The sequence below is a fragment of the Hypanus sabinus genome, chromosome 12 (genome assembly GCF_030144855.1).
Source record: "Hypanus sabinus isolate sHypSab1 chromosome 12, sHypSab1.hap1, whole genome shotgun sequence".
NCBI lineage: Eukaryota > Metazoa > Chordata > Chondrichthyes > Myliobatiformes > Dasyatidae > Hypanus > Hypanus sabinus.
Window position 1 is genome coordinate 64,876,489 of NC_082717.1, and position 25,341 is coordinate 64,901,829.

The 25,341-nt window shown below is 40.2% G+C and overlaps 1 protein-coding gene across 1 annotated transcript; it reads right to left on the reverse strand.

Annotated features, from left to right (window-relative positions):
* Positions 1–21,024, reverse strand: cct4 (chaperonin containing TCP1, subunit 4 (delta)). The gene is made up of 14 exons (XM_059986101.1): positions 20,806–21,024; positions 19,882–19,934; positions 17,792–17,881; positions 17,426–17,534; positions 15,249–15,391; positions 12,303–12,424; positions 11,467–11,599; positions 7,123–7,262; positions 6,048–6,144; positions 5,803–5,913; positions 1,479–1,609; positions 668–902; positions 452–565; positions 1–193 (listed from the first exon to the last, which is right to left on the reverse strand). Exons 1-14 carry the CDS (start codon positions 20,912–20,914, stop codon positions 179–181), a joined length of 1,602 nt encoding a protein of 533 aa, XP_059842084.1. The 5' UTR covers positions 20,915–21,024; the 3' UTR covers positions 1–178.
* Between the last annotated feature and the right edge of the window lie 4,317 nt (positions 21,025–25,341).

A 25,341-nucleotide genomic window follows, 5' to 3' on the forward strand; every position in this document is an offset into this window, starting at 1 on the left:
TAAATTTGAAACTCCCAACATTTTATTAAGTTATAGCAGTCTTTAGTTGGAGAGAAACAGATGTGGCAAATCTACACAAACAAGTCAACGAGAATGGAAGGCTTGTCTCAAGGTTCATTGACAAGGCGGTTGAAACCAGAGGGAATTTGAAATCTTTCACATGTCGAACTCATTGAATTTATCGTGCAGACACCTGTAAGAAAAAAAAAGTAGCCCTATTTAGTTAACTACATTTGTTAAATACATTTGAGTTTTTCTTGTTTTGTGTTTTTTCTGTCTTCAAACTGAATGGAAATCTAAGATAAGCATAATCATGTAACATCAACAAAACGTCCAACACAAATAATTTTTCTGCTCACACTGTGTTTACAAAAATTAACTCTTCGGAACACTGTAAAACATAAAAAAATCCTCCCCCATTTCTCTAATTAAAATTACAAAAGAAAATTACCACATCATCAATCTTTAGGATACTGCGAACAGTTTCTGTTGCCAAGGTCAGGGCACTGAGGGAGACCAGCAGAGGCTGAACAACCAGCTCCTCCAGAATGTTAGAAATACCACCCTGAAGAAACAAATTGGTGAATGAGAAGCAATTCTGATATATTAATGCAAAACATTTTTCTTCATTACATTACAAGGGCTTATGAAGTAATGAAAATTTCACCTTTCGCACATTAATTCCTGCAGTCTTTTCCCCTTGTGCATGTCTATTTCTCAGCTCCGTCACAGTAGAAATAGGATTAAGACCTGCATTTTCAGCCAAAGTTGAAGGGATAATTTCCAGGGCATCGGCAAAAGCCCGTACACAATATGCCTCCATACCACTAAGCGTTCGAGAGTACTCCGTCAAACGCAGTGCTAACTCAATCTCAGGAGCTCCACCTCCAGCAATTAAAGCCCTGTTTAGAAGAAAAGTTACATTTTCTGAACTTTGTGATCATTTCCCTTTTATACTCTGTTTATCCAAACAAAGAATTTACCCAGACTAGTGTTTGATTCTGCCTACAGTACCACAGTTTCTTCCTTTACATTATATCAGACAGAATTCTAAGTGGTCTTACTTTTAATATCAAGTTTATTAAGCAAACGGTTTCACTGAGCAGGCCAACTTGTTTCTCAAGCCAGTGTCTTTCAACATCACCTAGCATCAACTGAGAATTCTGAGCAGTTCATTTCACAACTCCCACAACCAAGGACTTTTAAAAACATCAAAGCAAATGCATTCTATAATTGTTTAACATCAGTTCACTTTGAAAGGTGCTTAGACGAGAGGAAAAAGTAGCCAGAGATCAAATTTTGAAGTAATATCAATTTCTGAACCAGCATTGTGAAGTGGCACTCAGAAAGCAGCTCATTTCTGAAATCCGACCCTGAATTTTAAGTAGCTCCCATTATGAATATTCAATTGAAGTCCTCCTTTATTTGAATGACTCCCAGTTAATGCTCATCATAATAATAGGTGGAGGGAAAATTACCTTTTCTTTACCAAGCAGCGAATAACACATAAAGCATCATGAATGGAACGCTCAGCCTCTTCCATGACCAATTTATTGGACCCTCGAACCACAATGGATACTGTTTTTCCTGGATTGGCACAACCAGTAATCTAAAAGACAAAGAATTAAATTTTAGGATTAGACCATAAAACATATAAGCAGAATTCGGCCACTTGGCACATCGAGCCACTTGGCCACTTGGCTGATTTACTATCCCTCTCAACACTATTCTCCACGTAACCTTTGACCCCCCCAACTAACCAAGAATCTATCAACCTCCGCTTTAAATGTACTCAATGACTTGGCCTCTACAGATGTATTTGATAATGAATTCCACAGATTCACCACCCCAAGCTGAAGAAAGTCCTTCATATTTGTTTTAAATGGATGTCCCTCTGTTCTGAGGCCATGTCCTCTGGTCCTAGACTCACCCACATCCACTCTATCTAGGTCTTTAAATATTCAAGATTTCAATGAAGTCCCCCCTCGCCGTGCTTCTAAATGACACTGAGTATATGCCCAGAACCATCAAAAACTCTTCACACATTAACTCTTTCATTCCCAGAATAATTCTTGTGAACCTCCACAATGCCAGCATATCTGTTCTTAGAAAATGGCCCAAACTGCTCACAATACTCCAAGTGCAGTCTGAGCAATGCCTTATAAAGCCTCATATCACATGCTTGTTTTTATACTCCAGTCCTCTTGCTTACATTGCATTTGCCTTCCTTATCACTGACTCAACCTGCAACTTAACTTTTAGAGAATCCTGCACAAGGACTCACAAGTCCCTTTGTACCTCTGATTTTCAAATTTTCTCTGTTTAGAAAATAGTCTATACTTATATTCCTTCTGCCAAAGTGAATGACTACACACTTCTCTACACTACATTCCATCCGCCACTACTTTGCTCATTCTCCCAATCTGTGCAAGTCATTCTACAGCAGGGATTCCAACCGTTTTTATGCCATGGACTCCTACTATTAACTGTGGGTTCCATGAACCCCACATTGGGAACCCCTGTTGACCCGACTCTGCTTTCTCATCACCTACTTCATATCATCTGCAAACATGGCAACAAAGCCATCAATTCTGTCACCGAAATCATCAACATATAACGCCAAAAGATGTGGCCCCACTACCAACCACTGAGGAGCACCACTTGTCACCAGCAGCCAACCAGAATTATCATTACGTGCTCTGTTGTATGACAAAGGCAATCATGGTCTCATGACGACGATTGTTCTCGGCAAATTTTACAGAAGTGGTTTGCCAAAGCTGCCTTCTGGGCAATGTCTTTACAAGACAGGTGACCCCAGCCATTATCGGCACTCTTCAGAGGTTGTCTCCCTGACGTCAGTGGTCGCATATGCCAAACAGAATAAGCCCTTTATTCTGACTCTTTGCCTCCTGCCAATCAGCCAATATTCTATCCATGCTAATATCTTTCTTGTAATATCCTGGACCCTTTTCTTGTTAAGCAGTTGCATGTGCGACACTTCCTCAAAGACCTTTTGAAAACCCAAATAAACAGCATACACCATCTCTCCTGCCTGTTATTTCCTTAAAGAATTCAAACAGATTTGTCAGGCAAGATTTCCCCTTAAAAACCATCATGCTGACTTTGGTCTACTTCGTCATGAGCCTCCAAATATCCTGAAACCTCATCCTGAATAATTGATTCCAACACCTTCCCAATCACTATAGTCAGGCTAACTGGCCTATAATTTCTTTTCCTCTGTCTCCCTCTCTTCTTAAACAGTGGAGTACATTTGCAATTTTGCAGTCCCAAGGAACCATTCCAAAACCTAATGATTCATGCCTCCACAATTTCTTCGGCTACCTGCTTCAGAATCCTGTGGTGTAGTCCACCTGGTCCAGGTGACTTATCCATGTTCAGACCTTTCAGCTTCTCAAGCACCTTCTCCTTAATAATAACAAATACACTCACTTCTGCCCTCTGGACCCCTCAAATTTCTGGAATACTGCCAGTGTCTTCCACAGTAAACACTGACGCAAAACACTTAAGTTTGTTTGCTTTTATGCTGTCTTTGACTTCCCTTGTCAGCCATGATTGCCTCATCCTTTTCATCTTTGGCATGCATCAATCCTATGCTTTCCAAATAACTTAAGCCATTGCTGTTCTGCCATCACACCTGCTAGTGTTCCCCTCCAATCAACTTTGGCCAGTTCCTCTCTCATGCCTCTATACGTACCTTTATTCCACTATAATACTGATACACCTGACTTCATCTTCTTCCTCTCAAAATGCAGTTGAATTCTTTATCATGATCTGTCTCCCAGGGATTCCTTTACATTAAACTCCCTAATCAAACCTGGCTCTTTACACAACACCCAATCCAGATTGCCTTTCCCCTAGTGGGCTGAACCATAAGCTGCTCTAAAAAAACCCATTGCTTAGGCATTCTGCAAATTCCCTGTCTTGGGATCCAGCACCAATCTGATTTTACCAATGTACCTGCATACTGAAATGCCCCATGACTATCCTAACATACACTAACTACATACCTTTTATTTTTCCCGTTGAAATTGATATTCTGCATCCTGGCTATTGTTTGGGGACCTGCATCTAATTCCCATCAGGGTCTTTTTACCCTTGCAGTTTTTAAATTCTATCTACAAGGATTCTACATCTTCCAAACTTATGTTTCCTCTTTATAAGGATTTCAATTCATACTTTTTTTTAAACCAACAGAGCCACCCTCTGCCAACCTGCCTGTCCTTTCAATACAAGGTGTATTCTTGGATGTTCTGACTATGATCTTCTTTCAGCCACGTCTCAGTGATGTCCACATCATACCTGCCAGTCTCTAACTGTGCCACAACTCATCTGCCTTATTTTGTATAATACGTGCATTCAAATTCAACACCTCAAGTCTTGTTATTCAATGCCAGTTACTATTAACTCAAGCAACCTTCCACTCCGCAGACAGGCCCCACTAGCTTTTTAAAAATGGCACACAAAGTCCAAACTGAACCATCTCCAACTCACTCTACAATCTCCTGTTCTGCAGACTGGTGGTCGCCAACCCGTTGATTGCGATCGACTAGTCGATCTTTGAGACTTTCTCAGTTGATCCCGAAAAAAAAGTACAAATACTGTTGAGAGATTGTTTCCGGGTTGCGGGGTTTTAGTTCCGTACTTTCTGTCCAGTACTTTCTGGCCTATAGCTCTCCCGCACTACACAGTGTAACTCACTGGTCCCCAACCACCAGGCCACAAGGAAACACAATGAGTCAGCTGCACTTTTCCTCATTCCCTGTCAGCCCACTGTTGAACTTAAACCCACGCGAAGTCATCAGGTGACTAATCGCAGTGATACCCTTGCGCCAGGGATCATTGGTTGCCCTCAGACGGCCGTCGGGAAGTGCCGTCGCTACTAGTCTGGAGCGCTTCCTCTGAACCTGTTTAGCACACTGAATGTTCGTGGGGAACCCGGTGTTAAAATATTCGCAGCCCACCTAATTCTGACTCAGCGTTTCATAAGTATCAGAGCAGCTACCGCGCTGCGATCTACTGAAACAAACATTTGTCAGCTGATAGATCCTACAAGGAGGGGTGGGTGGGCGCTCTGTCGCACTCCCCGCTCAGTCGGCCGCGCTCTCCGGACTGTGACTGCCGCGGCCCCGGTACAGGGACCCCCGGCCCTGACCTTGTCCTCTCACCCCACCCACAACCAGCCACATCTGTCCAAGGCGTCTGGCGATGGGCAGGCAGGAGGCTGAGTTCGGGCCCGGAGGCTTTCTAATGAGGCAATGTCTCAAAACTGCTTCAGTACCGAGTCCAAGCACCCAGCACTTAAAGACGAACCCGCTAAGTTTTCTCAGTGGGAAAAAATGTGAGCAAGCGGGACAGAAGCCAAGAGCCACAAAAACTAGAATAGACTGGACATAAGGAACCTGCTTCGGCTATCGCTGTATTCCGGTTGTGTTTAACACCGCCACCCCCCCGTTGGCCGGCCCGCAAGAATATTATCAATATTAAACCGGTCCGTGGTGCGAAAAAAAGGGGTGGGTACCCCTGGTGTTTATATATTATTTCTAACTCCGGGTTGCAGGGTTTTATTTCCGGTCTTTTCTGCCCTGGTGCGCATGCATGTTAATTGATGTGGAGTCGATCTTGCCTTTTACTAAGGCCGAGGTAGGGGATCTTGGGCTTAAAAAGGTTGGTGACCACTTCTGCAGACTATTACAACAAATATAATAACATCTGACATTAAAGCTTTAGCACAGCTTATTTGAAAATTAGATAAATCTGCTGTTATCTTTTGTTCATTATTACCTTGACTAATTTGCCAGATCCATTCAAAGTGACCTCTTCTGCCAACTCTGCAGAGCCCAACATGTCTGGTGTGAACTGCTCAAAATGAGCAACTGGCTTTAAGCCTAAAGTCTGCAAAAAAAATATACTTAAATGTTTTTTTCTGAAATCAAACGAAACAAACAAAATTTAAAACTGACAAGATATTAATTTGGGAATTAAATCTAAGCAGCTGTACTTTCAAAGATTTAATTATTCTCTTGTACCTTACAGATGAACTCAATGTCTTCTCGCTCAATGTCCTTAATCACCATAATCTTCATCTTGTTGAGGAAATGGAGGGCCAGGTCACTTAATGCATCCCTGTTTTAAAAAAAAGCATTAATATTAATCCCGTCAACCATAAACTGGACCAAAAGGAACAAAAGATTCAGAAGCACAGGTTACTTGATAAAAAGTTTTCCGTCAACAGAACAGAAACACTGCGGATTCAGCAGCAGTGGCAGGTGGTGGGTCCTTAGCTCGCCCGGGTCCTAAAGTCCACCCGCACTGAGATAGGTTAAATAAGACAAGTGGGGGCACTACTGACTGGAAAAAGGGGGTCAGGGTGAATCTTGCTAAGAAAAATTTAAGCCAAATACAAAGTTACACAGTGCTAACAGCAACGTGATCCGACTTAAAATGGTGGACGGTGACGAATTTTTAATATAATAGGCTTTATGGCAGGCCGTTCATAAGTCCGAGTTGTTCTTAAGTCAGACGTTAGTAACTTGGGGACTGCCTGTATATAAAAGGCATTTAGACAAATGGAACGAAAAGGTAGGGATAGCCAAACAAGCAAATTAGGCAAGCTTGGAAACAAATCTTGGTCAGCAAGAACAAGTTAGGCCAAAGGGCCTGTTTTTGTATTGTATAACTGTCACATCCAGGGTTTAATTAATTTTTAGTTTGATAAAGCAACTTCCCTGTTTCCATTAATTACCTCCAAACAGGTGCCTACGAAAATATTTTACTATTAATCCAAAGTAAAATTTCTACAAGTTGAATAAACGTGTTTACTAAAATTCAGCTCTTTTTTATTAATTAATTAATATTTTTTACATTTATGATGATATCACTAATGTGAAATATCTACTCATAAAACAGGGAGCTTGTGTATTAACATACCCTCAACAACTTCAAATGACTTAGTACATTATAAACAAACTTAATTGTGACAAGAAATTTATCTACTGTAGTAGATAACATAAGTACACAGTAAGTCCAAAATCTAGTATTTTGTTCCACCAGCAAATCCTCCAAGAATCTCTTCTATAATTATCTATTGGTTAAAAACATTACCTCAAAATTGATTTTTGTATCAGCAGGACATTGCATCCAGCTTTTTTAATCTGCTTCACCAAGTTCAAAATGTAGGTTCTTTCTTCACGTAAAACACGGTCCATCTGAGTATAGTCAGACACTACGATCTGATTTTCCATCTAAAAAATAAAATAAAGAATTCAGAAATGCTGTGACAAGAGAGTTTTGTAAACAGTAACAGAGGACACTGAAAATTATGGATTGATGCATTTTGCAATACCAACCCAATAAGAAGTGCCATAGCTAGAATGTCAATCTCTGATCTTTTTTGATATGGCCAAACAAAGATAGGGCAATATAACAGAAACAAAGAAATTATCTAATGACTTTTGACAAGTGCATTAGCTGGTTGTTAGTTAAACACATGTATTGGGTATAGTGAAAAATTTGTTTTGCATGGTGTTCAAACAACTCACATCATATAATGTATACTGAGGAAATACAAGATAAAAACACTAACAGAATGCTGAATAAATGTGTTATAGTTACAGAGAAAGTGTAATGCAAATGGACAAACAGATACAAGGTCATATTAAGTTAGATTGTGAAGTCAATAATTCATCTTATTGTACTAGGGAATGACTCGATAATCTTATAACAGCGGGATAGAAGTTTTCCTTGAGCTAGGGCATACATGCTTTTAGACTTTTATATCCTCTCTTTGGTGGGAAAAGGGGTAAGAGAGAATGCCTGGGGTGGGTCAGGTCATTGGTTGTGCTGGCTGATTTACTAAGGCAGCTGAGAAGTATAGGCAGTCCATGGAGAGCAGGCTAGTTTCCATGATGTGCTGTTCCACAACTCTCTGCTGTTTCTTGCGGTCACCCACCAGCATGCAACTCATTGTGTTGGAGGATAATCAGTACAAGACAAAATCACTGACTGCTAAAAGCAGAGAGTAAGATATGGATCTATGAAACTTCTGGAAATATAATACATCCAATGGGAAATCTGAAACATTTATGCCCCATATGTCTGAACACATTGATTTGGACAAGGTATAGGCACTTGGGTCAATTCCTTCATTTATAGAAATCATAACTGATCCATTGTGACCACAACATTGTATTTCCATCTGCATATAGTTCACATAGATGCACCACAAGGATGTGAGCTTAGCCCCTAGCTCTATTTGTTTTACACTCATGAACGAGTCCCATGAATGAGCGGCTAAGCACAGCACCAATGCCATTTTCAAGCTTGCTGACTACTCTACTGCAATACACCGAATCAAAGGTGATGACGAATGAGCATATTGGGGGGGGAAGGAAGATTGAAAATCTGGCTCAGTGGTGCCACAACAACAACCTCTTACTCAATATCAGCAAGACCAAGGAGCTGATTATTGACCAGGTGGAGGAAACAAGAGGTCCATGAGGCTGTCCTCATCAGGAGATCAAAGTTTGAGAAGGTCAGCAACAAGATTCCTTAGTGTTATCATTTCAGAGGACCCATCCTGGGCTCAGCAAAAAGAAAGCACAGCAGCACCTCTACTTATTCAGCATGACATCTAAAACTTTGACAAACTTCTATAGATGTGTGGTGGACAGTATATTGATTGGTTGCATCACAGCTTGGTATGGAAACACCAATACCATTGAAACGAAAATCTCACAAAAAATCATGGATATGGCCCAATCAATCACAGGTAAAGCCCTCCTCACCATCAAGCACATTCTACGACATAGCATTGTCACAAAAAAGCAGCATCCATCATCAGGATCCCCACCCCCCCAGGTCATGTTCCCTTCTCACTACTGCCATCAGGAAGGAGGTACAAGAACCTTGGGACTCACACCACCAGGTTCAGGAACAATTATTACCCCTCAAACATATGGCTCTTGAACCAAAGGGACCATCACTGCCCCATATTCCCACAACCTATGGACTCATTCTCTCGGACTCTTCATCTCATGCTTTCAATATTTATTGCTTGCTTATTTTATTTCTTTCTTTTTGTATTTGCACAATTTGTTGTCTTTTGCACACTGGTTCAACACCCAGTTGGCGTGGTCTTTCATAGCTGAAAACAGCTACTTTCAAAGATCAGCATTAGTTGTAGCTGACAACACAATGCATGTGAATCTTCAAAAGCCAAGTTGTACTAAAGCAAGAGACTTTCAACTATTTATAGCATAAGTACTGAATGCTACTTGGCTGAAGTAAAATAATAACAAAAGCTCTTGGAAAAATAGTTATATTATGCTTGTACTAGAGCAACACTTTGCATTTTACAAGGTCGACATGTGAGATGATGCATGGAATTCAAACTGAAGTCCATTCAGGGATGTAGTACAGTTTGCTTTAACTGCCAACATTTTTTTTGTGAAAAGATTCATGTAACACATTTGTTACATACATACATCTTTAACAACTCTTTTACTGCCTCTCCCAATTTTATAAAGAAAATAGCCAAACATCGTTAACACATTTGATTTCATTTGACCTGGGTACTTTGAGAATGAAGTTGCCCATGGTTTTGAATGGCTTACTCATTCAATAAGCAGCTTGCTAACATTAATTTAGAGATACAGCAAGGTAACAGGCCCTTCCGGCCCAATAAGCCCATGCCACACAATTACACCCACTAATCCACACGTCTTAGAATGTGAGTGTAGGGGTCGTGGAGAACCAGAGCAGCTGCGGAAACCTACGAGGCCACAGGGAGAACAGACAAACTTCTTCCAGACACCAGAGGGGACTGAACCTGGGCACTAGCGCTCTCAGTGTTACATTAACTACTATGCTACGTCGCCGCAATGTTACGTCTGTAGTCCCCTCCTTTGTGAGAATCGCAAGATCACTGTTGGGTTGGGTCAAGGGGCCCAGGAAATGAGAGGGACGTGCAGAATGTCTCGTTTCCCCGGCGATGTAAAGCTACGGGACATGGCCATTGTCTCTTGGAGACAAATTTGTGGATTGAGATACTATGCTGCGTGAACACCCTCAGGCAAAGTGGGCTGCTTGAGGGAGAGATTGCATCACCCCCAACCTGATTGACATCTACGACCCTGCGAGTCAGGATAAAAGAGGGTCTGTAGGAACAGCCCCTCAGACACACCAGAAGAAACGTTAAGCGACCACGTAACAGCAGGGAGTCATCTGAAGGAGGCCACGTGCGTTCAGTTCCGTTGCTGGAACCACAGAAAACGGCTTTTAGCTAACAACGGGGAAACCCACTCCCCTGACTCAACGGATTGGCATCATAAAAGACCTGGGCAAGTTTTAAACCGCATCGCTCTTAAACCCAAAACGCTGCAGCTTGAACGAACTAACAGTGACTGTTATATTTCCATCGGACAATACATTATCCCCTAGACAATGATAAGAGCTATTACTTATTGGTTATTATTATACCCGCGCTTTAGATTTAGTACTGACGATCTATATTATCTGTATGTTTGCATTAATCTTATTTTTGTGCCCCTTTATCAATAAATACTTTTAAAAATAGTACCATCAGACTTCAACGGACCTCTCTATCTTTGCTGGTAAGTGACCCAGTTACGGGGTTTCGCAACAGCAAGAAGAAATATCCAGTAAATTACCCATTTGAAAAGCAATGTTTGAGGTTTGGCTTCTGTTTGGAATTCTTAATGAAAACCAAGTATGATATTACCTTGGTGCTATTATGATCTTATTAATATCAGATATATAATATACAATGTCATTAATATTACTTATCAGTAAAACCATTATATGTAGCCCTCAGACCTCTTAAGCACACAGTCACATTTTTAACTCCAAAGAAGAAAAAATGTGACCGTCTTTCAGATTAAACTGAAGAAAAAAATGAATCTTGTATTGCCCTTTCCATTGAGATTAGAATGGAATAGAGTGATTACTGCATGCATATATGAACTTTGATTAAAAAACACCACAGTATTCACCAGATATACTATCCTCAAGGTTGCAGTGCCTCACAAAAGCTTTCTTCCCTCAATTATATTCAGATGTTTTAACACAAATGAAAAACGTCTTAAGTTTGGCAATGTGAAAGCTTTAAGCTATTCTAAAGTAGTTCAAGATAAAGAGAATGGAAACCATGACACACAACAGAGCGCATCAAATTTCAAGTCCAATACCAGAAACTGCATTAATTTTTTTTTGCATACATGGTACTGGATTTAAAATCCATTCTGCTATAATTTCTTCTAAGTTCATTTCCTATATTTTAAAGTTTACATATAAGGTTAGATCAACAGTTACCAATAGATATTTCAAATTCCAAAAAAAAAAACAATGAAATTTTCTGAGCAACTGAAGGAATTAATGGCTGCCCATGGTTTATTATTTCAAGCAATCTAAAAATATAAAAGGACTTACATCTGTTTTTGGAGCAGACAAGCAGAACTGGATGAGTCCAATTTTAGCCTTTTCTACACGACTTATGCCCGTATTGACAACTCTCTGAGTCAGAACCAGTCCATTCACCAATTCACAGTCATCAATCGTTCCTCTGCAAAACAAATTTTAATTACCCTTTAACATGCATTTCATCTTAAAGGGACAGCCAAGGCTTCTAAATAAAGCAGTAATATATTTTGTATACTATGGTATAAAGATCATCAGCAAATCAAATCACACAGAAGCAATGGAATTGAAATTAGTAAAATAATTTGGAGTAAAAAAATGGCCATCATCCAACAATTTCTTAAAATCCCTTTAATTCATTGATGCCTTTTGGGGAAGAAACTGACCATCTTAAACTGGCTTAAATGCAACTCACAAAGCACAGGAAGGCCATTTGCTACTACTATCTCCTGAAATGACCAAACAAACCACTCAGTTGTATCATAACCATCTAATTTTAAGAATAAAATAATAAAGTAAGAGCACTTAGCACTGACCAGGGCACTAAATGTAGCTTTCAACATTGTTGATTCGAATTCCCTATCCACAGAATCTTGGCTTCCCTGCAGAAAAGCAGCAATTTAAGGTGGCAGTTCACTAACACCTTCTTAATGCTTTGACAACCGCATCTCAAACGTTATGAAGAAAAATTAAAGACTTGGAAAATTAGTTTGGCCTTTGCTCTGTCAAGTGCCCCAAATATTAGTGATCAATATTTCCTGAAGCTTTTTACTTTCACTCATACAAAATCATTTCAGGAATTTGAATTTCAAAACATCAACCATAAATTGACTAATATTTCTTCTTACCCCAATTTCCTGACAATTTTGATATCTCTGAGATCCACACTAGTTGCAGTTGCTGGATCAATTACGCTCATTACCGCACCAACACTCATTGGAGCAAGAAGGCTGGCATATTGAGAAACCACCTGTAAAACCAACAGAGTTATTACTTTGAGTGTGTCCATGCTTGCTCTGTTTACGAGTAAACCACATCATCTGACTTTTCCCCACCTGCCCTGCAGTCCTACAATTTATTTCCTTTCAAGAATTAGCTTGACATCGGTGGTTGGGAAGTTGTTGGGAGTCGATTGTTAATTGTTGGAGGCATATGACAAGATAGGCAGAACTCAGCAGGGTTTCCTTAAAGGAAAATCCTGCCTGACAAGCCTATTGCAATTTTTTGAGGAAAATACAAGTAGGTTAGACAAGGGAGATGTTGTGTTGTGTATTTGGATTTTCAGAAGGCCTTTGACAAGGTGCCGCACATAATGCTGCTAAACAAGAGCCCATGGAATTATGGGACAGTTATATATGTGGATAGAGCGTTGGCTGATTGGCAGGAAACAGAGAGTGGGAATAAAGGGATCCCATTCTGGTTGGCTGCCGGTTACCAGTGGTGTTCCACAGGGGTCCGTGTTGGGGTCACTTTTTTTTACATTGTATATCAATGATTTGGATTATGGAATACATGGCTTTGTGGCTAAGTTTGCTGATAATACAAAGATAAGTGGAGGAGCTAGTAGTGCTGAGGAAAGAGTCAGCAGGGAGACTTGGATAATTTGGGAGAATGGGCAAAGAAGTAGCAAATGAAATAGAACGTTGGGAAGTGTATGGTCATGCACTTTGGTAGAAGAAATAAACAGGCAGACTATTATTTAAATAGGGAGAGAATTTAAAGTTCTGAGATGCAATGGAACTTGGGAGTCCTCGTGCAGGATACCCTTAAGGTTAACCTCCAGGTTCAGTTGGTGGTGAGGGAGGCGAATGCAATGTTGGCATTCATTTCTAGAGGAATAGAGTGTAGGAGCAGGGATGTGATGTTGAGGCTCTATAAGGCACTGGCAAGACCTTACTTGGAGTACTGTGTGCAGTTTTGGGCTCCTTATTTAAGAAAGGATGTGCTGACGTTGGAGAGGGTTCAGCAAAGATTCACAAGAATGATTCTGGGAATGAGAGGGTTAACATACGAGGAACGTTTAACCACTCTAGGACTGTACTCCTTGGAGTTTAGAAGAATGAGGGGGGACCCGATAGAAACATTTCAAATGTTGAAAGGCATGGACAGAGTAGATGTGGCAAAGCTGTTTCCCATGGTGGGGGAGTCTAGTTCGAGAGGGCATGACTTAAGGATTGAAGGGCGCCCATTCAGAACAGAGATGCGAAGAAATTTTTTTAGCCACGGTGGTGAATCTGTGGAATTTGTTGCCACGGGCGGTAGTAGAGGTCAAGTCATTGGGTGTATTTGAGGCAGAGATTGATAGGTATCTGAGTAGCCAGGTCATCAAAGGTTATGGTGAGAAGGCGGGGGAGTGGGACTAAATGGGAAAATGGATCAGCTCATGATAAAATGGCAGAGCAGACTCAATGGGCGAATGACTGACTTCTGCTCCTTTGTCTTATGGTCTAATTATCCACTTCTACTTTGAACACCATGATTCTACCTCCACTATTTATCTAGCACTAATTGGTAGATCTTAATCAATCAGTGGATTTAATAAAAATCCTCATGGTGTTCACTCCTGGTTCTTTTCCAACTTCCAGTTACACCGAAATACAGTGAGAAATCATGATGAGAATTTGAATCACCAATCAACCTCAAAATCTTAATATCCAGACACTGGGACACAAATGTTTAAAACATTCTTTTCTTAGACTGATCAAATAACAACTGACACTTAAAAATGTCACTCCCAGTTTCCCATCATCAACCTTAGGAGAAATCTAGACCAAAGGTAGGGCAGCCATAGGTCAGGTTGGAGCTGAAGGCACTTGACATTTATTTCAGAATCCTTCAAATTATCCAACTTGAGATCATGCCATAAGGAAAACCATCACCACCAACTGCAGATAAATCAATAACTATCCACACTGAAAATCAACTGGAAAAAGTTTGTTGGAAATAGAATATACCCTACAGAAAGATAATGTTTTATTAGGAATGATGGTTCAGGAGTACATCATTTGTGATTGTACTTGATTACACATCTTGGTTTCTTCATAACCTGAGACCACTAACTTACTTTACCTTTCACTAATCTATCAAACAGTTCTCATTAAAGATAAAAATTCTAATTCCTTCTTCCTGGGCATAGCAAATCAATGGTGCAATATGTGGATAACAATAAAGCAACCAAAAGTACAAACAGCAAAATGGCACAGTAAGACAAACACTGAAACATTATTTGTTGATCACTGTCATTCCATGGGCAATGCCAGCCACACCTGAATTGATATAATAATACAATGAAACTGGAGTACAGTGTGCTTAAAAACCAATACCATGAAGGATTCAATGGATCAGGCCAAAACTGTCAGCTTAAAATAAAATTGGGTGAGGTAATTAGTACACAACTGGCAACAGAAAATTTGACACACTGAGCCATATGCGAACCCACAATTAGTTGAAACACCTTAAGCACCTTCAGCCAAAATTGGCAGATGAACAATGCTACTCCTACCTCCAAGGTTTCCACATTCTTAATCCGAGTAATCAGCCAATTTAGTCCACAGGCATCTGAGCGTTACACATACAGAAAAGCAATTACCCCATGTTTCCTTTTCCAAATGAAAGGCTTGACAATCTTCAACTAAATTAGTGACAATGATAGAATTGCTAAATTTATACAGTATCCAACAATGAATATACAAATAGGCTGCTCAACAGATCTCACATGTCTAAATTGGACTTAACAACCAGGACTAACTTCTTAGACTAAGTTTGAAATATTATCAAATGATAGGAATCTTTACTTTGGAGTTCAAAGCAGTAGTTGCACTGTTCAGGAGGGATTCTCTGTCACTTAGTTCTACGGGCTGTGCAATGCCATTCAAAACTTCAACTCCCTTTTCCACAGCCTTTTGGAAAGATTCAGATATGATTGTAGGATGAATTCCTAAAATAAAAAAAGTTCATTTGTTAGTTTTGTACAACAGAAGTCAAAAAACATTTACATTACATTGTAACAAATTAAAATTAAGTTACCCAAGAAAAATTAGGACTGAAAATAGAAAACATGGAAAAAAAGAGGCAACATTGAAGAAGAAATGGATAAGTCTTTGATTATGATGAAATGAAAAACATCCAAAAATTTGTAAAGAGGATTGATACAGTGTATGGTCTAGGGAAGGATGGTGGCAGATCTCCACCATTAACTGTTTGCTAAGCAGTGAAGTGCATTTTAGCTAGATATAGTCCATCTGCTGGAAGTGCTGAAGTCAACAAGTTTGATAATCTTGCCACCGCAGAAACAGCAAAGAGGGTATGGAGGTTAAATGATCTTGAGGAACTGAGATAATTAAGCCTATTGATGACAATGTGTGATGTAAGAAAACATTAAGAGGAAGCAAGGTAACAGAAGGTCAGCTTTACATCTTATAGTTGGGTGGGTAACCTGTTACCAAAAAAGCTTTGTGGCCATCAATAAAGAGATCATTTCAAATTTGGACCAAAAAATCACAGTGGATTGAATTTGGCTTCTTTTTTGACACCGATCAACAGAAAAAGACTCTTTCGTGTCAACGTGAAAACAGATCTCTACAAAGTGATATTAGTTAAAAATATAAAATACAAAATAATTGATTGCATAAGTATTCACCCCTTCAATATGACACACCAAACCATCACTGATGCAGCAAATTAGTTTTAGAAGTCACATAATTAGTTAAATGGAGATCACCTATGTGTAGTCATGATGTTTCAATTGATTGTAGTGAAAATACACCTGTATCTGGAAGGTCCAACTGCTGGTGAGTCAGTATTCTGGCAAAATTACACCATAAAGACAAAAGAACACTCCAAGCAACTCCACGAAAAGGTTCTTGAAAAGCACTTCAGGAGATAGGCACAAGAAATTTTCCAAGTCACTGAATATCCCTTGAAGTACAATTAAGTCAATCATCAAGATATGGAAAGAGTATGTTACAGCTGTAAATCTGCCGAGAGCAGGCCATCCTCAAAAACTAAGTGACCATACAAGAAGGGTCATCAGACGAAAGCTATGTTTGGTGTACACCAAACGCTGCGCATCATCAAAAACACACCATCCCTATTTTGAAGCATGGTGTTGGCTGCACCATGCTGTGGGGATGCTTCACTGCTGCAGGGCCTGGAAGGCTTATGAAGATAGAGGGTAAAATGAATGTAGCAAAACACAGGGATATCCTAGAGGAAAATCTGATGCAATCTTCAAGACTTGGGAGATTTGTTTTCCAGCAAGACAAAGACCCCAAGCATAAAATCAAAGCTACACAGTAACTGCTTAAAAACAACAAAGTTAATGTCCTGGAGTGGCCAAGTCAGAGTCCACACCTCAGTCCAACTGAGAATTTGTGGCTGGACTTGAAATGGGCTGTTCACTCACGACCTCCATGCAATCTGACAGAGCTTGAGCAGTTTTGTAAAGAAGAATGGGGAAAATTGCAGTGTCCAGATGTGCAAAGCTGATAGAGACCTGTCCACACAGAATCAAGGCTGTAATTGCTGCCAAAGGTACATCTACTAAATACTGAAGGGGGTGAGTAATTATGCAATTACTGTGTGTTTAATAATTGTAATAAATTTAGCCAAATCTGTAGAAAGTTGTTTTCACTTTGACACAAAAGTCTTTTTCTGTTAATCAGTGTCAGAAGAGCCAAACTAAATCCACACTCGGGGGGAGGGGAGGGTTTGATTACATTTTGTAGGCACTGTATCCTTCACTGAATTCAGACCATTCTGGGTCAGGCAATTAAAAGAAGGAATGCTAAAATCAATTGGAAAGTAACGTTTCATCCAAACCAAGACAGTTAAAACATTTATGTATTACCTTCAAGCATCCAAGTAACCATCTTTCCTCAATAAAAAATACATTAAATCTAAAAATTATTCCAGCATTCGCAAAATTTAATGATTGTATATAAGTCATGCCCGAACAGTAAATGCAACATACCTTTTTGAAGTAGTTTAGCACAATAATCGAGCAAGGCTCCTGCGATTACTACAACAGAAGTGGTCCCGTCACCAGCTTCAATATCCTGGGCTTTTGACAATTCTACCAGCTGAGTTATATATTCAAAAAAATTCTCTTGTTAATTTACAAGCATTCAAGTATTGTTTGCATGCATTAACAGCTATTCATTAGGAAAATTAATTTGTAGTGTTTGATGAATTATTCTCATTTAAGATCAAATCATAGACAGCAAAAACGTGTTACATAAAGACTGCTTAAAACTTATCTCTTAATCTTCACTACACTGGAGAACTGGATGCTTATTTAATCTAAAATGTTTTGCACAGATTTTCTTTCAACCCTTACCATTTTTGCTGCTGGATGCAACACCTGCATTAGCTTTAATATAGTTGCTCCATCATTGGTAATGGTTACATCACCTTTTCCATCTTGAATCTATGGCATGGGTAGAGCAATTAAGAGATGAATCAAAATGTGAACTAAAAAGGCATAGTGCAAGAAAACAAACCCTAAAGGCGGCAAATGGAAGTACAATCCTAAAAATGAAATGTTTCCCACTTCTTGGCTGAGTTGAGCCAGAGTTAATTCACATTTTTCAATCTGTAAAAACTCCATTGCCTTATCCTATACCAATCACATCTCAGACAGCCAAGTACAATGGACCGTGAATGCAACAAGTGATTAAGGATTGCACAAAACTTGTGGTTAAACCTTTAGAACATTGGTTATCAATTTACTTAAGTACATCAGCAGACCATCCTTAAGTTATCCAAAATACAAGACAAGGTGGAAACAAATAATTGTTTGGATCTAATGACAGCTCTCGAGCTGTCAATTAATGAATAATTCTATTTCAATAACTTCCTCAGTTACAAAGAAATTGATAACAGAAACAGGTTATCAGGATTAGGTTAAATATCACTAGCATACACCATAAAATTTATTGATTTCGCAGCAGTAGTACAATACATAATAATACAGAAAAAACTGAATTACAGTATCTACATAAAGTGTTAATATACACACATATAAAATAGTTAAATAAGCAGTACAAAAATAAAAAAAATATGGAGGTTATGTTCCTGGGTTCAATGTCCATTCAGAAATCAGATGGCAGAGGGGAAGAAGCTATATCTGAATTGCTGAGTGTGTGCCTTCAGGCTTCTGTACCTCCTTCCTAATAGCAGCAATTAGAACAGGGCATGACTTGGGTGATGGGGGTTCTTAATGATGGACACTGCCTTTTTGAGGTATCGCTCCTTGAAGATGTCCTGGATATCATGGATGCGAGTGCTCATGATGGAGCTAACTAAATTTATAACTGTCTGCAGCTTACATTGATTTGTGCATAGCACCATACCTTCCCCCATACCAGATATACTTCATTGATCCCAAAGGAAATTAGTGTCATAGTAACATTACAAGTGCACAGATATAAGTAGTAGAATTAGAAAGAAAAAAACATAAGTTACCACAAACAGCCTAACAGGAGTTCCATCACTTCCCCAGTTATAAGTTATGCAATCAGTTAGAATGCATTCAACAACACATCTATAAAAATTTGCAACATATCGAATCTCCTCAAACTCCTAATGAAGTATAGCCATTGTCGTACCTTATTTGTAGCTGCATCGATATGTTGGGTCCAGCTTAGATCCTCAAAGATACTGACACCCAGCAACTTGAAATTGCTCACTCTGATCCCTCTATGAGGACTGGTATGTGTTCCCTCATCTTACCCTTTTTGAAGGCCACAATCAGTTCTTTGGTCTCACTGACATTGAATGTAAGGTTGTTGCTGTGACTCCACTCAGCTAGCTGATATATCTATCACACTTCTATATGCACTCTTGTTACATCTGAAATTATGCCAACAATTCTGACAAGGCACACAGTGATGAGTGTAGGGAAATTAGAGCAGTGGGCTAAGCACACATTCCTTAGGTGTACCAGTGTTGATTGTCAGCAAGGTGGAGATGTTATTTCTGATCTGCACCTATTGTGGTCCCCCAGTTAGGAAGTGAGGATCCAGTTGCAGAGGAAGGTACGGAGGCCCAGGTTCTAGAGCTTTTCAATCAGAAGTGCACGAATGATTGTGTTAAATGCTGTGAGCAGTAGTCAATAAACAATATCCTGATTATGGTATTTGTATTGTCCAGGGGATCCAAGGCCACATAAAGAACCAGTAAGATCACGTCCACAACAGACTTGTTGTGGTGATAGGCAAAATGCAGTGGGTCCAGGACCTTGGGGAGACAGGAGTTAATTCTAGCCATAACCAAAGCAGTTCATCACCGTAGGTGCGGGTGCTACTGGATGATAGTCGATAAGGGAGCTCACCCTGCACTTCTTGGGCACTGGTATAAATATTGACCCCTTTTTAATAAACAAAATTAAAGAAAAAATGTTTAATTCTAAATGTAGTAATCCCATACCATTTTATCCATGCCCTTTGGACCAAGACTTGTTCTTATAGCATCTGCAACAGCTAGAAGAAAGAAAAAGACATTTTATAACTGAATCTCGCTTCATTAAAATCCTACTTTGGTTAGATATAAAGTATACCATCTATTCAGTTTCACATCCATTGCTCAAGTTGTCACTCAGACAATGAAATGGATGATTTACAGAAGACTGACAGTTAATAAGAAGAAAGCCTCAAGTCGTCGTTCCAGACAAGGAATCCCAAAATAATTCCTCTTCAACCACCAAGAGCAGTATGCCAGCTCCAAGACCAAGGTCCAGTCTTCCACGATCTCTGATACTCCCAATTGTTACCCAATAATCCTCCAATTAATTTGCACCTCTTTGTATCACCCTCAACCACTTGTTCCCACCAACTCCTTGATCCTTCCCTCCATTACCCTGCTTATGCCCTGAAAATCATCTCCCCTCCTTCTCCTCTTATCCTTCCCAGTATCTTCAAGGATGAACCCTTCCATTCTCATCCTGCCATTTAAATCCCAAGGCTCTGCTGCCTTTCTCTACTGCACAAACCTCACCATCTTGTCCCCACTGCATCATGAATCTCAGCCCATCACCTGGTTTCCTCCCTCAGTCCCCCAATATCTACCCCTCACATCCACCCATTCCTTCCCACTACCTCATTTGCCCCTCAGACCTTCACCCTCTCCAACTCCCTCCCACTCACCCCTCCCCATTCTACTCATACCCCTCCCATTCACCCCCTTCACTCTTTTCCATCCTTTTGTTCCTCCACATCCCCCATCCTCTCGCTCTGCCCCTCCCCTCACCCTCCATCCCCCACCTTTCACCCATCCTCCCGCTCCCCCGGCCCGCGTGTCCTCCCCCCTCAATCTCCCCAGTCCTCCCGTCCTTCCGCCCTCAGCCCTCCCCACCTTTGGCGGCCGAGATGTTACTGTAACGGATCTGAGCAGGTTTGTCGCGGTCCTGATAAACGCTCTTCGACGCGTTAGAGGCGGATTTGCCGGCATTTTTCTCAGGCATTTCGTCGAGCACAAGGAAGATGGCTGTAGATTGAGAGCGTGGATCGCCGGCAGCAGGCTGCGGTGGAGAAGCTTCCAGAAACCGTCAGGACCTCAGCCTGGCGCAGGCAGTGACATCAGCGGGCGTTCAACCTGATGCCGGACGGAAATTCCTCAACAATACGTACCGTACTGTAAAACCGAAATGTTCCAGTACAACGCAAAAAAGTGATCGTGCTGAAGCGATTAAATAACAATTCTATTGCACGTGTTTTCGTCGCAAAACTAAAAGCCACGACTCAATAATATGAACAAAGCCTGGTAAACATCACCAAGCTTGGAAGATACAGGAGTGGAGGTTATTTTCCTTGAATGGTTCAATTTATTATTGATAAGATTATTAAATAAAGAATAAAAGGTCAAATGACAGACAAGAATTATCTATCTAATTTTTTTCCGAATGAAAGTTCGTTGTCTATCTACTGATGCTGCCTGACCTGCAAAGTATTTTCATATTTCCAGTATCTGAAAGCTATAAATAGGTTGTTTTAAGGTTATTATGAATTTGTTCACTGGCAAACACTTTGGGAATAGATCATTTTGTCCACCAATGATAACAGTTCTTGGGAGTTGAGAATTTAAGCTGAACGATTGCAGAAACATATCAAAGTTCAAAGTAAATTTTCATATCAAAGTACATATATATCACCATATATAAACCTGAGATTTGTTTCCTTGCGAGCATTCACAGAATCAGAATGAGGTTTAATATCATTGGCATATGTTGTGAGATTTACTGACTTTGGGGCAACAGTACAATGCGACACATAATAATGGAGAAAAAGTGTGAAAATATTGTACCAAAAATATACCAAATATATACACAATGTTAAAATCAATAAATAATGCACAAAATAGAAATAAAAGAAATAGTGAGGTAGTGTTCATGGGTTGAATGTCCATTCAGAAATTGATGGCAGAGAGAAGGAAGCTGTTCCTGAATCATTGAGTGTGTGCCTTCAGGGTTCTGTACCTCATTCCTGATGAGAGCAATGAGAACAAGGCATGACATCAGAACATAAGAAATAGGAGCAGGAATAGGCCATCCGGCCCATCGAGCCTGCCCCACCTTTCGATAAGATCATGGCTGATCCGTCTGTAAACTCAGCTTCATCTACCTGCCTTTTCCCCATAACCATTACTGTAATTCCCTTACTATGTAAAAACCTATCTAACTTGTTGTGTATGTGGCATGGTTACACAACTACATTATTAATAAAAACACTGGAGACGGGAATGAAGTTTCATGGTTCTTTACTAGTAGAGTCTTAACTTGACACACCCATGCAGATCAATGCGTGCCTAATAGTTCATTCAACGATGTGTTATTAAAACATAAAGTAGTCCCTTATTATAATGATGGCTAATGGTGCATAACTGTTTCTTAGATATATTTAGTGTAACCTTCCTCTTAACTAAGGTTTTTTTTTTCAGTCCCTTGCTTTCAGCTCCTTTTTTTTGGTAGTAGGCATTAATATCTCTGTTGCTAAGTGTATTTACAGTTTTGGGGGTTTGAATGTCCTGATTTATATTCTCTATATTGTGTTGTGGTTGGTCTTTTTTGTTGCGGGGCTTGGGGAGGATACTAATTTTACATGTCTTCAATTTGGGTGCTTTCTCAATTATCTTTTTTTGTATTTTATTATTGTATGTTTATTTTTGCAATGTATCAATGTTCATTTTGATCTGGGTTTTTTTTATCTGTAGCGATGTAGAAAATGTATAAAAAAACTAATAAAAAAAAAGATATATTTAGTGAAGAAGCCTCAACTGCTTCCCTGGGCAGAGAATTCCACAGATTCACCACTCTCTGGGAAAAATAGTTTCTCCTCATCTCTGTCCTAAATCTTCTCCCCTGAATCTTGAGGCAATGTCCCCTAGTTCTAGTCTCACCTACCAATGGAAACAACTTTCCTACTTCTATCTTATCTATTCCTTTCAAATTTTTGTACATTTCTATAAGATCTCCTCTCATTCTTCTGAACTCGAGAGAGTATAGTCCCAGGCGACCCAATCGCTCCTCATAGGTTAACCCCTTCATCCCTGGAATCAACCTGGTGAACCTCCTCTGCACTGCCTCCAAAGCCAGTATATCCTTCCTCAAGTATGGAGACCAGAACTGCACACAGTACTCCAGGTGCGGCCTTTCTAAATGTTTCACTATTTCTTCCTTAATGACAGCTTCAAGCATTTTCCTGACTACAGATGTTAAACTAACTGGCCTATAGTTGCCCATTTTTTGTCTATATCCTTTTTTAAGATGTGGCATGACATTTGCTGCCTTCCAATCTGCTGGGACCTGCTTAGAGTCTAGAGAGTTTTGATAAATGATTACCAACACATCTACTATAACCACTGCCAATTCCTTCAGCACCCTGGAATACATCCCATCAGGACCAGGGGACTTGACTACCTTCAGGTCCTCTAGTTTGCTCATCACTATCTCTTTAGTAACAATGATTTTATCGAGGTCCTCACCTCCCATTTTGTCCATAACATCCTTCTTTAGCATTTTAGATGTGTCCTTCACCATCTGACCTGGGTGATGGGGACCGTAAAGATGGACATCGCCTTTCTGAGGCACCGGTCCTTGAAAATGTCCTGGATACTATGGAGGCCAGTGCCCATGATGGAGCTGACTAAGTTTACAACTCTCTGCGTCTTACTTTGATCCTGTGCAGTAGTCCCCCACCCAACACACTGAATGATGATACAGCCAGTTAGAATGCTCACCATGGTTCATCTGTAGAATTCCAATAGAATCAATGAAAGTCTGCATTCAAAAGATGGACACACTACCAATATGCGAAAAAACAAACTGTGCAGATACAAAAGAAAGTAATAAAAAATAAACAATTAAATAGAGAGGACAAGAGATGAAGAGACTTTGGAATGTACAGGTTGTGGGAACAGTTCAGAGATGGGGTGAGGAATGTTATCCCCTCTGGTCCAAGAACTGGATGGTTGAGCGGTAATAATTGCTCCTGATCCTGGTGGAATCCTGTCCCTTTTTTCCTAATGGCAGCAGTGAAAAGAGAGCATGGCCTTTGTGGTGGGGTCTCGATGATGGATGCTGCTTGTCCGTGAGAGTGCTCTGTGTAGATGTGCTTCGTGGCGGGGAGGGCCTTACCCATAATGGACCGGGCTGCATCCATTACAACTTTGTTTTATCTGCCAAAAGCGGAACTTCTCAGTGGCCAAACATTTTAATTCCAATTCACATTTCCACTCTGACATTTTGGATCATAGCCTCCTCTTGTGCCAAGATGCAGGGGCAACACCTTATATTCTGTCTCCAACCTGATGGAATGAATATCGATTTCTCCTTCTGATAAAATAAAATTTCCCCTACCCTCCCTCTATTCCCTACTCTGGCCCTCTACCTCTTCTCACCTGCGTATTATCTACCCCAGATCCCCTTGTACTTCCTTTTCTCCTATGATCCACTCTCTTCTCCTATCAGATTCCTTCCTCTCCAGCCCTTTACCTTTTCCCCTCACTTGGCTTCAGCAGTCAGCTTCCAGCTAGTCTTCCCCCTTCCTTTTCAGAACTTAAGGATGCTCTCAGCCTGAAACGTAGATGCTGCCTGACATGAATTCCTCTAGCATTTTATGTGTGTTGCTTTGGACTTTCAGCATTTGCAGACTTTCTTGATCCCGTACATTTTGTAATTTTTTTATAGTTGGATACAAAAACCTGAAAGTATGTGTGATCAGGATCAAGGACTGCTCCCACCCTGCTGTTGTAAGATTATTGGATGCCTCAATGGGTTGATAAGATGGACTCCTGACCTTACAATCTCTGTCATTATGATGTTGCACCTTACCGTTTACCTGAAATGCACTTTCTCCGTAGCTTTTACACTTTATTGAGACAGACTGACAGACATACTTTATTGATCCTGAAGGAAATTGATCGATTGATTCTGCATTCTGTTATTGTTTTACCTTGATTACTTCAATGCATGATGTAATGGATTGATCAGTATGAACGGTTTGCAAACGTGTGACAACAAAAAAATCAATACCCATGTTCTTGCTTTTCAATGGCAGTTGGCAGACCAACAATAAGTGAACGACCACTGCCTAGTGAGTGTGGAGGAAAAAGACAGGAGGTCTACCTTCTAAATTCCTCCCCTCCCAAAAAAAAAATCAAAAAACCTAATGCTTTTCAGAAGGTTGAATACATATTCAAGTATATTACGATGGCAGTGATATCCTAATAAACTTTTCATGTTAAATCCTGTCTGCCCCAAGCTCTTAATTTAACAACTGGACTCTTCAAATTTGCTGGTGCAGTACCATTGACTGGCACTTGGCAGAGCCGCTGAGCCAATGATCGCGGCGTGTTTGAGGAGGCGGGGCGCAACAGGCGGGGTGAAAGGTCAGC

Excerpts from the sequence above, each read along its gene's own strand:
- cct4 (XM_059986101.1), bottom strand. The coding sequence starts at position 20,914 with ATGCCTGAGAAAAATGCCGGCAAATCCGCCTCTAACGCGTCGAAGAGC. Across the intron at positions 12,425-15,248 it reads CTACTGCTTTGAACTCCAAA|GTGGTTTCTCAATATGCCAG; the intron begins GTAAAGATTCCT and ends TTGGTTTTACAG. Across the intron at positions 566-667 it reads CAGGAATTAATGTGCGAAAG|GGTGGTATTTCTAACATTCT; the intron begins GTGAAATTTTCA and ends TTGTTTCTTCAG.